The 12,786-nt window shown below is 40.4% G+C and overlaps 2 protein-coding genes across 3 annotated transcripts in view; both read right to left on the bottom strand.

Annotated features, from left to right (window-relative positions):
• The window catches only part of CYBB (cytochrome b-245 beta chain), a 110,564-nt gene that overhangs the window by 65,472 nt on the left and 32,306 nt on the right, over nt 1–12,786 (bottom strand). The gene's annotated exons all lie outside the window — the stretch shown is intronic.
• XK (X-linked Kx blood group antigen, Kell and VPS13A binding protein) overlaps nt 2,987–12,786 on the bottom strand; it is a gene marked incomplete at its 5' end in the record, with an annotated part of 49,419 nt that continues 39,619 nt past the window's right edge. The window contains one exon of the mRNA XM_082378210.1: nt 2,987–6,860. Coding sequence (XP_082234336.1) covers nt 6,034–6,860 — 827 coding nt within the window. The 3' untranslated portion in view covers nt 2,987–6,033. The remainder of the gene's footprint in view (nt 6,861–12,786) is intronic.

Genomic DNA, 12,786 nt, shown 5'->3' with positions numbered 1-12,786 from the left:
TAACTAGTAAGGACCTACTGTATAGCACAGTGAACTCTACTCAATACTCTATAATGGCCTATACGGGAAAGGAATCTCAAAAAGAGTGGATATATGCATATGTATAACAGATTCACTTTGCTGTACACCTGAAACTAACACAGCATTATAAAACAACTATACCCCAATAAAAATGAAAAGAAGATAATTCCCAACATTTTCAATTACAAAGGACGTCTTTTAAGGTGACTTCCCACATGATGGTGGTTGAATTTTTAACACCTGTTCATGGTAGGGACTCGAGGGGTGATGACAAAGTTACTTTAAATACAGTGACACTTTTAATCAGTCCTGTTCTATCACTCACAACAGCATCCCCATGGGTGTGAAAGGCAATTGTACAAATGTGTGCCAGACATCTCTGGATAGTGTCAAACATCCCTAGTTAGTGGAGAGGAGTGCAATGCCTCTGCAGTCCTTGGAGGTCTGCAGCTCTACAGCTGGGCATCGTTGTTCTAAAAAATTCTGCCACTCCACTTAAGAAGGTCACCTTGTCAGGAGAAGGCGCCACCAGGGAAGCAGTCTCCTCTGCACTGGGGTGGTGGTGGGGATGGTCCTGAAGCACCACTCCAAAATAGAATTTCTAAATCCTGTTTTGTTTCTTGAGTGCTATCGCTCCTGAGAACCTGACTCATTAACTGTCGAATTTAGGTAATTAAAATAGGAAGCCGACTGATAAGAAATTAAACCAGTATGCATAATGCAGATGTCTACGGAGGATGATATTCCCAGGGCTCTAGGAAACAGGCTAATCAGGCTTCAATCAGGAACTCATCATTCGGAGAGAGAGAATTAATTCAGGATGGGAGGCAGGGGGGAAGCAGAAGCACAGGCAGAATCTCAAAATCTCTCTGGATGAATCTCTCCTTGGCAGGAGGCAAATGCTGAAACCTCACCCCGGGGGGTCTGGGTGAGAAGTTTTCTGATAACCTGCTGCCAAGAGATGCTGCTGCTGCATCCTGCTGTATACTCCTCAAAGATGCTCTGGGTACCAAACCCTGCTTAAACCTGCATCGTTTTAGACGTCCTTGGCCCGATAATTTCCAGAGAAACAACCACACAGAGAGGGTGACAGGGAGGCGTGAGGCATCCCCTCAGGCAGGCTTCTGCAGCGGACACACCTTCTTAGCAGGTTAGGGACCTAGTCTGATAGGGTATCTTGTGCGCTGGGAAAGAAGGGATCAGGGATGTTTCTGAATTCTCAGCTCTGTAGAAATCTCTGCTGATATGAAGTGCCTTTTTTGAAAAAGAGAAGAGGCTCAAAACATCACTCGTATAGTGTAGAGTTGGTATTTCTGAGCTCTTTCCCAGCTGGAAAGATGTTCACAGAGAATACAGTCTCCTGGAAGGGGGCACCCGGAGAAACATGGTCATGGAGGAATAATATATACTGTACTTCCCTCACCCCCTTCCAAATCTTTACAAACTTGGGCCTGAACACTGTAAAATGAACTATCACAGTGGGGGCAGGGGCAGGGCGTGAGCTACAGGTTCATATATTAAGCAGTCAACACTCGGTGGTTAAAATGGAGATTCATGAAAAAGAATTACCCACAGTTTGCCAGTAAACATCCCAAATTTATGCTTTTAAGCTATTAGTACTGATAACATGCATGTTTTCTTCAAATAGATTTTCAAAGTCTGCTGTAGTTTTCAGAGCATTCATAGGGAAGTTAAAATTTACTCATAACTTTAAATAAAGAGAACCCATAAAAGAGGGCTGAGTAGATTCACATTGTTAGGGAAGCTTTGTGAAAACAAATGAAGTAATTGGTACAATTGTTAAATGGAATATGAACTCTAGATTAGATACTAGTATTGTATCCATGTTGAATTTCCAGAATTAGATCATCATTCTGTGGCTATGTAAGAGAATGCCTTTGTTCAGAGTATAAGAGAATACACACTGAAGTATTTAGGAATGAAGGGTCAAAAGAGGGAAAGTAAGAATTATAAAGCAAACATGACAAAATATTAATAGGTGAAACTGATTGAAGGATAAATGAATTCTTTGCACTATTCTTAAGGCTCTTCTATTAGCTTGAAAGTATTTCAAAATAAAACATTTACAAACACCAAATGAAGTAATTTTGCATTGACCTACTTAAACACTACACTTGTTGACCTTCAGTTTTCTCAAGGGGTTGATTTAACACCAAGAGATCTCTTTCAAAAGATTTATCCTATAGCCAAGTCTTTCCAAATTGCAAGGTCACCTTCAGAGGAAAGGAAATTATTGCAACAATCCTTGTCTATCTCATGCTCCGAAATGACCCCTTAAATAACTGATTGTTTTTTAGATTCCACATATAAGTGAAATAATATGGTATTTGTCTTTCTTAAACAAAAAAAACCCCTCATAGATACAGAGAACAGATTGGCGGTTGCCAGAGGGGAGGGGAGTTAGGGGGGTGGGCGAAATTGGTGGAGGGGATCAAGAGGCACAAACTTCCAGTTATAAAATAAATAAGTCATGGGATGTAATAAACAGCATGGTGATGGAATGGTAAATAGAATTATTGCAGTTATCATTTTGCAGTGTATACAAATATTGAATCATTATGTTGTAAATCTGAAACTAATATAATGTTATATGTCAATTATACCTCAATAGAAAAAATAAGGCCTTTGGACATGCAGAAAAAACCTGATATTTTTTCCAACCACAGATTGCCATTTACAATTTGACTATTTGTTTATGTTAATATCAAGTCGCTCATTTGATATTTTATACTTCTGGATCAGTATACCACTTATGTTTGAGCAGAATTTTAGTATTCAGCAGTGCAGCTTTAACAAATGGAGTAAATGCTTATAAAACAAAATTTCCAGGTGAGGTTACAAAATCATAATTAATCACAACAAAACCATTTTCAAATTTGTTTCTAAAATAGTCCCTGAAGTCAAAAAGCCATGAAAGGACTGTATAAGGAATGAAAAGCAAGGAGAAATTGAAAAATTAATTTATTATATGAAGAAACATAAACAATATTTATTAGAGCCAATGGCTGCGGAGAAGCAGCCTGCAAAAGCTCACATCCACAAGGTACTGGCTGAGGAGTACTGACACATACAGTCATAACCATAGCACTAATGTTCTAAGGAGGCTTCCAAGAAAATGCTGTACTTGACAATCAATTTTAAAGTTTATTTTTCCCATTTACAAGGCTGAAAAAATTATACCCACATTCAATTAAAGTCTAGCGGGATCAGGCATTCAAATTGTAAAGCAAAATTAACAAAAGATGCTGCTATATCCTTTATGAAAGATGACATACAAAAATGATAAGCTCATTTGTTATCAAAAGCAATTTCTCAGATTTCAGTGGGTCTTTTTCCTCCAAGTACCATATGTTTGGGTGCTAATTTTTATAAGCAACTGATGGTAAGAGAAAGGGCAACTGTTGAGTTCTCTCCAAGAATAAAGGCCATTTACACTTGCCCTTCCGTAAGGCCAAAGGCCGACATATTCACTTAAGACACTCATGTGAATGATGCTACTTGTTTCTTCTCTAACGGTAAAAAAAAAAACAAAAAACAATAACCTGTTATGGATTTGAATAACTATAAAAACAACTCCTTTAAACATGCATGGCACTTCAAAAATATTTTCAAAGCATTTTCACACCTATTATTTAATTTGTTCTTCTGACAACCTTGTGAGGTAGCCCGGGCAAGTATATCATGCAAATTTTGTGGGTGAGGAAGCTGAGGCATAGAACAATGAACTAACTTGCAGGGCTGGACAGGGAGATGCCAGCCTCTACACTGCACTGTCTCCAGTAATGAAGAAAGTCTAAACGTGTTTGATGATCTTATTTCAATATATTTCGAGGAAACACTTCACCTCCATCCAGCCAAATGATAATGAATCAGCTGGAGTATCTGTTGCGACAAGTTATGGCATATAATTAATTAGACAAAGCACGGAGAGTTTTAAAAATTGGAATTATTACTGAAAAAGACATTTTAACTCTCAAGATAGGAGGAAATTTGCTGGTTTGTTTGTCTTTAGGGCAACCTAGTTCTGCAGGTCTGAGCTATAATTTTGCCATTTCAGAGGTATAATACAAATAATTTAAAAACAAGATTTCTCAGTTCACTATGACTTAAATTGTGGCCATGAAGAAAAAAAGCAGTGGTTTCTCTTCCCCAAAGTGACTAGACATATATGGCCCCAAAGCAGGGGTATCTGCATATCAAGAGTTAAAGATGACAAAATGTTCAATTTAGTTACCAAACCTCTTTATCCTTTTAAATGTGGCTTATAATTGGGCTTTAGGAGTGTGACAGACCATCACTGTCAGTTTGGTTTGGGGTCACTCAATATGCTTACCTATATTCTACCTTAAAATGATTTTAAATGTATTTGAAGGCCCAGATTTTGTAGTGGTTCTTGAGACAGGCTTCCAAACCAAGGCTGGGGAAGTACCAGTCTCTCCATCCCTGTCTAATTCTGACCACAACTCCTACTCAAACTCACCATTTTAACCTGTCCCCTGACAAACTAGCTGTTAGAAACTCGATGGGTCAGAAAGTTCAGCCATTATGGGTCCTAAGACTGTCAACCCTGATCAACCTGCAATGTCCAGCCTCGTCAGTGACAGGTCACCTGCTCCCAGGTGTTTCATTATCAAGGTTTTTATGGTAGAAATAATGGTACTAGATCCAGGCATTTTTCCAAGACAACTGAGGATATTCTACAAATCCTTTTATGAAAGAAATACGGTTCCAGATCAAAGGAGAAATTATACTGAAGATAGGAGAGTGTAGGAGGATAAGATTGAAGTTCTTATTCAAATTAACTCATAATCATACCAAATCAAAATGCATTCAGTTAAAGATAAAAATCTTCTGGTCATGTCAGCTCTTTGCAAAATTTAAAAGTTTCTGAAGTCAACATCTAACTGAAGTTGGGGAACCCTTTTCCTTCAAATAATGAAAATTAAAATGGCCTATATACATATGCTAGGTGAGAAATTTCTGTGGAGTTTTCTAGAAAAACTTAGGTTAACCAAGGTAACTCTTGTCTAAAACTTTCCTGACAGGCAAGGAAGAGGTGGAGTAAAGACTATGAGTTTTACTTTCTTCTTTCCTAAGAAGGCAAATCCTAGCAAATTCTACTAGAAATTTCCCAGAACTGTAAGACAGGACTGAACCTCGATGAGGTTAAGCCTACCTTCCAGCAGATTCATCTTAAACCATCACAAGAAGGTAAGAATTCTGCTTATAAAAGCCTAAATCACTTTGATATTTTAACAACCCTCTTGATCCAGAGTTTCTTCAACATACTGAAGGAACACAACTTTCCTAAAATTCTAGGGCTTCCATAACCAAATCTAGAATTCAATTTTGCATCCATGGATCCTTGAGAATAAAGTCTCCAAATCCAGACTTTTGAGTCAATTAGAGATAGCAGGCCAAGGCTGCTACAGTTGGTTATGTACAAAGAGCCCTAATGAGATGAAAATGGAACATCTGTCTATTCAAAAACCAAACTTGAACAGCCCTCTCTGAAAACTCTGACAGGAATGTTGTGGCTGATGGCAAAACCCCAGTAACCATCTGTGGTCATCAGACAGCTCTTGGGTGAAAACTACGTTCAGGGATAATAAAACATTAGGCTACCTAGACCAGCAGTCCAGAAAACTAGAAAACAAGTAAGCCCCTGCCCTCATTCTACCTGACAGATCTAACCAGCCCAACTCAGATATCATGGGTACTTTGTCAATGAAAAGGCCAGTAACGCCTGGGAGAACATGGTCAACTGTGAATGGTGGTGCCTTAGGCTGCCCCTGCAACACTCAGGGGTTTCCCTGGCTTCTCTCCATGGTTCCCACATGCCCGCCCAAGAGCTCTCTAAAGGGGAGAGACTCACAAGGAGTTGAGAGATAACGTCCTGCTTTGTTAACTGTGCAGGGCCCATCACTTGTATGAAGAACAGGGATCAACCCAGCAAACAATACATCTGTGCCTCAAGAGACTCAGGTCCCATTAAGCAGAAAAGAGCTCATCGGCATTCAAGATCTGGCTGGGCATAGAACTTATTTTACTGCTAGAAGGGGTTTCCTCTCTGTCTGCGGGCGACCTTAGATCTGTCTTTTCTGCAGACTCAGAGGATTTCTGCCGCCTGCAGTCACAGCAAGCACACTTTAGCCACTCCTGAAAGCTTTCAGAAACACTAGAGGAAAAGAGCTTTTTGCAAGGGTGGAAGAACTGATAGAACACGATCATGAACAGAATGGCCGTGCAGTACCCGATGAGCAACTGCAGGATCAGCAGGGGTGCGCACACATACATATAGATGTCAGTCTTGTAAAGATACCACATGAGGAGGAGGAAGGCGTTCTCGATGAATCTCAACATGTAGTACACCAGCAGCTGGTACCAGTTCTGGGACTTGCTGATGAGGTCGGGGTTGTTGATTTTCAGCTGTACCGCTGACCAGCAGAACATGTTGATCCCGGCGTAGAGTAAGGTGAGGAAGCACAGCACGATGGTGGTGCCCACCCGACTGAGGGCCTTCTCGATGTTCTCAGGGAAGGGGGAGCCGCTGCACCAGAAGAGGATCCAGGGGTAGAAGAGGAAGGTGAGGAAGTTGATGAGTATGTCTATCACCACCCAGGTCTTCAGGACAGAGGTAAAGAGGACCAGGACAATGACTCGAGTGGCAATCTCAAAGCTCCTCCAGAGGAAGATACAGACATAGGCCAGGGGCTTCACTTTGACATCATATTCATCATACTTGATCTTGATGGCTAGGATGTTACAGCGCAAGGCTCCATACACGATGGACAGTAGGGAGAGGACCATGAAGAGACCTGAGGAGAGAAGAGAAAGAGCGCTCTCAAGTCTCACCTACACCAAGAATCCTACTGTGGTGGCCGCTGGCAGTCCCCTACCCATATTCCTTGGACCCCTCTGTTGCATGTGCACGGGCTGCCTTCCAGCTGTCAGTGTCTGCTCACTGCACCTGAGGGCTTTTCCCAGGGCTGCAGAAGCCTGCTGTGCCCAGGCGCTGGGCAGGCTGAAGTGCCCAGGAATGAATACCCCTGGGAGAGCCCTTCAACACCCCAATCCTAGCCCTGAGAAGAGCTGGAATATAACGAGCCTGGTTCCCCTACCGTTTGGGTAGAATAACTCAGACGTGTGTGTTCTATACTGTTTACCGGTGTTTCCTCATAGGATCACTTTCTAGTCACCCACGGTGACCGTTGTCTAATACCAACGTTGTCACCTTTATTGGCCGCCTTCCCTTCCCTGTCTCACTTCCCTTCTCCCATGCTTCTTATACCTTCCTCCAGACAGACATGCACTCAAATGCTTGTCTCAGGGTCTGCTTCAGGGTCAACTGAGACTAAAACACCTTTCAGACCCCAGCTGCTCTGTCTGAATATGTAGAGTCCTTTACATGGTGCGTTTTGTTTCCTCAATCAGCTTATAAGCTCCTGAGGAGTCAAGAGTGATCATGTCTGATATTTCTTCTTGATACCCTCAACATAGACCAGTGTAGACACTGAAACAGAAAGCACTCAATAATAAATTGTTCATGAGTTCCTCTGTATCTGCAAGACCTTCTAAATTTATATACTGACTATAGATTGCTCACTTTTCTTTGCTCTTCAGTTATATTCTTAAATTCCATACAGTGCTGAAGAAACGAGAACCTCACTGTTACTGAGGGTCAATCTGTCTTGGTCTAAAAGGCCGTACTGTTTCAAGAGGTCTCAACTCTAGCTGTTTATTCCTTAAAATGACTGATGGCTAATGGGTTTACCCGGTTTATACCGAGCAGCACTGTTAGGGGACGAGATGTGGCTCATTTGAATGGAGCATGGTACTATGTCTCAGAGCATGACACTGCTGGCTGTGAGTTCTATTATCTAAAAAATGTACTGCCAACCCATGAGCACAGACTGTGTGGTCAAATCTGAAATACAACCACTTACTGCAGGCTGCCACGACCTCCAAACATTGGAGCAGGGAGGAACCGAGAGTCTGGCTGGGTTCTGTTTTCTCGCCCATAAAATTGAGATAATACCTTCCATGCCTACCTCCAACGTACATATAACAAAACTGTCTTTACTTATAATTTAAAATGCATGGGAATAAAGGGTTCGTTTTCTTATTTAAGTTCTGAATCAATGGAAAACATCTACATTTGATGGGCATAAAAATTCGGAAGCTTGGGTTGTTCGTTGCCTGGGAGAAGCTCAGTTTTACTCAAAGCATCAACTCCTCTCATAGTCTTTTGGCACTGATTTAAATCATCGATATCATTCTCTGGGAAGACTGTCATCTACTAATCAAATTTAAAAGATAGAAATACTATCACAGGAGTAGCCTGGGAAGTAATTGGACTGAGTTATTTTTTCTGAGAGGCTAGTTCAGTGGAGCATTATAAAGCAGTACATACTGCTGATACACTGTTTTTATTGAAATACAGTTGATTTACAATGTGTTAATTTCTGCTGTATAGCAAAGTGACTCAGTTATACATATAGATTCTTTTTTATATTCTTTTCCATTATGGTTTATCCCAGGTGATATACTTTTATATCTATGGCTCCAAATTTCTACAGACCTTAAGAATCTAGTATTGGATCCTTTTCTTTTAGTCCTTCTGTGTTTTCTACTATAAGAAAAATAACTTCAAATGTAGAATATGAGCTAAGCATAAATTATCATGTAAATTAGGTATTCATACACATGCAGTATTTACACTGTTATATTTATGGTACTTTATCTCCAAGTTACTTATTACTTTTAACAATGCAATGACCCAAACAATTTTTTAAGCGTCTATCCATTTTTCTCGTTAGGTCAATTATTTCCAAATTACGTTTTTTTCTCTATCAAGAGAGTTAGCCAATTATTACGCAATTGGTGCTTAGTAGGAATTAACTGCTGAAGCCTTCTGAGAATGCTAAGAAATTATTGTGAAATCACTGACTTCAATCATCATTCCCAATGTTGGGTGCTCCCTGCAAAATGTCGCCCTAGAAAGGGGCCAGGAAGAGACATATACTTGGGAGACAAGAAGCTTGAACAAAATGCTTGGAATGTACATTTCTACCTCTAGAGTTAAGCTGTTATCTAATGAATGGCTAGGATGATATTTATGCAAATACCTACTTATTCAGACTTAAGTGGAGAAAAGTTCCTGACATCATTTCCCAACCTTCTCTTCCCACAGTCAACACAACAGGGGATCAGTTGGTGGTCCCGCCCTTTTAAGTGGCACGCCATAGAAGTCTAACAGCCCTTAATAATCTTTTTTTCTAAACATCTTTATTGGGGTATAATTGCTTTACAATGGTGTGTTAGTTTCTGCTGCATAACAAAGTGAATCAGCTATACATATACATATATCCCCATATCTCCTCCCTCTTATGTCTCCCTCCCACCCTCCATGTCCCACCCCTCTAGGTGGTCACAAAGCACTGAGCTGATCTCCCTGTGCTATGCGGCTGCTTCCCACTAGCTATCTATTTTACATTTGGTAGTGTATATATGTCCATGCTACTCTCTCACTTCGTCCCAGCTTACTCTTCCCACTCCCCGTGTCCTCAAGTCCATTCTCTACGTCTGCGTCTTTATTCCTGTCCTGTCCCTAGGTTCATCAGAATCATTTTTTCTTTTTTAGATTCCATATATATGTGTTAGCATACAGTATTTGTTTTTCTCTTTCTGACTTACTTCACTCTGTATGACAGACTGTGGGTCCATCCACCTCACTACAAATAACTCAATTTCGTTTCTTTTTATGGCTGAGTAATATTCCATTGTATATATGTGCCACATCTTCTTTATCCATTCATCTGTCGATGGGACACTTAGGTTGCTTCCATGTCCTGGCTATTGTAAATAGTGCTGCAATGAACATTGTGGTCCATGACTCTGTTTGAATTATGGTTTTCTCAGGGTATATGCCCAGTAGTGGGATTGCTGGGTCATATGGTAGTTCTATTTTTAGTTTTTTAAGGGACTTCCATACTGTTCTCCATAGTGGCTGTATCAATTTACATTCCCACCAACAGTGCAAGAGCGTTCCCTTTTCTCCACACCCTCTCCAGCATTTATTGCTTGCAGATTTTTTGATGATGGCCATTCTGACTGGTGTGAGGTGATACCTCATTGTAGTTTTGATTTGCATTTCTCTAATGATTAGTGATGTTGAGCATCCTTTCATGTGTTTGTTGGCAATCTGTATATCTTCTTTGGAGAAACGTCTATTTAGGTCTTCTGCCCATTTTTGGATTGGGTTGTTTGTTTTTTTGACATTGAGCTGCTTGTATATTTTGGAGATTAATCCTTTGTCAGTTGCTTCGTTTGTAAATATTTTCTCCCATTCTGAGGGTTGTCTTTTCGTCTTGTTTATGGTTTCCTTTGCTGTGCAACAGCTTTTCAGTTTCATTAGGTCCCATTTGTTTATTTTTGTTTTTATTTCCATTGCTCTAGGAGGTGGGTCAAAAAGGATCTTGCTGTAATTTATGTCATAGAGTGTTCTGCCTATGTTTTCCTCTAAGAGTTTTATAGTGTCTGGCCTTACATTTAGATCTTTAATCCATTTGGAGTTTATTTTTGTGTATGGTGTTAGGGAGTGTTCTAATTTCATTCTTTTACATGTAGCTGTCCAGTTTTCCCAGCACCACTTATTGAAGAGGCTGTCTTTTCTCCACTATATTCTTGCCTCCTTTATCAAAGATAAGGTGACCATATGTGCGTGGGTTTATCTCTGGGCTTTCTATCCTGTTCCATTGATCTATATTTCTGTTTTTGTGCCAGTACCATACTGTCTTGATTACTGTAGCTTTGTAATATAGTCTTAAGTCAGGGAGCCTGATTCCTCCAGCTCCGTTTTTCTTTCTCAAGATTGCTTTGGCTATTTGGGGTCTTTTGTGCTTCCATACAAATTGTGAAATTTTTTGTTCTAGTTCTGTGAAAAATGCCAGTGGTAGTTTGATAGGGATTGCATTGAATCTGTAGATTGCTTTGGGTAGTAGAGTCATTTTCACAATGTTGATTCTTCCAATCCAAGAACATGGTATATCTCTCCATCTATTTGCATCATCTTTAATTTCTTTCATCAGTGTCTTATAATTTTCTGCATACAGGACTTTTGTCTCCTTAGGTAGGTTTATTCCTATTTTATTCTTTTTGTTGCAGTGGTGAATGGGAGTGTTTCCTTAATTTCTCTTTCAGATTTTTCATCATTAGTGTATAGGAATGCAAGAGATTTCTGTGCATTAATTTGGTGTCCTGCTACTTTTCATATTCTCATTTCCTATGTGAGTGTGTGGAGTGGAGGGGGGAGGTCGGAGGGCATTTTGCTGTTTTTATCTTTTATTAGAAGGTAAGACATCACTTTGGGTAAAGCTAAAAGGAAGGCTTTGGCAATATTCCAAACCCCTGCCACACTTACAAAGCTTCTTCCCACTCAGTTCCAGCCAAACGAACTCCTTCCAAAGGAACTCTTCCTATTTCACAGAGAAATTAATTGTTATTAGGAATGAATTTGCTAATTTCCTGACTTGACATCAAGACCTTAATCTTTGTGTTAAGTGGTGGAGAACATTTTATTCCTCAGGATTCCTCTTCGGACGGGAATTCTATTTGTAGGACAAGGCAAGCACTTTCTCTGTGGCTTATCCTAGCATTCATTATAATAGCCTCTCAATTTTTTGTATGTAGGAAAATTTCTATTGCTATAACGCTAAAAGGAAGAAAGGAGGGAGGGAGGGAGGGAGGGAGGGAAGGAAGGAAGGAAGGAAGGAAGGAAGGAAGGAAGGAAGGAAGGAAAGAAGGAAAGAAGGAAGGAAGGGAAGGAGGGAGGGGAGAGAGGGAGGGAGGGAGGGAAGGGGGAAGGAGAAAGGAAAGAGGAAGGAAAAAAAAGGGTGAGGGAGGACCCTTCTCTTTACCCTACACTCCTTTCTGTCTACTGCCACACTCTCTTTGACACTTTTCCTCAACCCTCTTACCACTAATCAAAACACTCATTTTCCATTCCTCAACTCCTTGCAGTCTGGATTCTAGTCTTGCTCCTTCCTCATCTCTCTGCAACATTTGACATTGTTCATTCCCACTTTCTTGAAACTTCTTCTGTGGAAGTGATCACATCATTTTCTCCTAATCATCCTCTCACTTATCTTGCAGTCCCTTCTCAATTTCATTCATAGGCACATCTTTCTCTTCTACTCAGGAACCATGGTTTTATTTTTCTCCTTCCTACCAGATTTCTCTTCCGAGATATCTTTATAGGCGTCTCAAAACAAAACACAAAACAAAACTTATATTTCCTTGAAAATCTCCTCTTACATTCCCTCTAGCAGCTCACAACACCATCACTCCAGATCATTCTATCCAGAAATTTACATGTTAACTAGGACTTTTCACCTTCCTCTCCCATCCCACTCAAATAGATCTCTAAGCTCTTGCTACTCAGTGTGGCTCATGGACCAGAAGTACTGACATTGACTGGGGGTCAATGAAGTGCTCTAGCTTAGACCCTGAGATTCTGACTCAGAATCTCTATTTTTACACGATTTTCCGTTTTTCTCAGGCTTCAATGTATGACCAGTGAAGTCTGAGAAGTACTGCTCTAAGTTCATTTCTTCCTCCCTTTCTGGCTCTGTCCCTTGTTAACTCTCATAATGGCTCTTACCACAGGGTCCTAACTCATTTGTTTCTCTGCCACCAGCCTTCCTCTTCTCTTCGACTGCCTGGATAGACCCTACTTGTTCTTCA

The sequence above is a fragment of the Balaenoptera borealis genome, assembly GCF_965194805.1.
Source record: "Balaenoptera borealis genome assembly, chromosome: X".
Lineage (NCBI taxonomy): Eukaryota > Metazoa > Chordata > Mammalia > Artiodactyla > Balaenopteridae > Balaenoptera > Balaenoptera borealis.
This window is presented reverse-complemented; position numbering and strand designations above follow the sequence as displayed.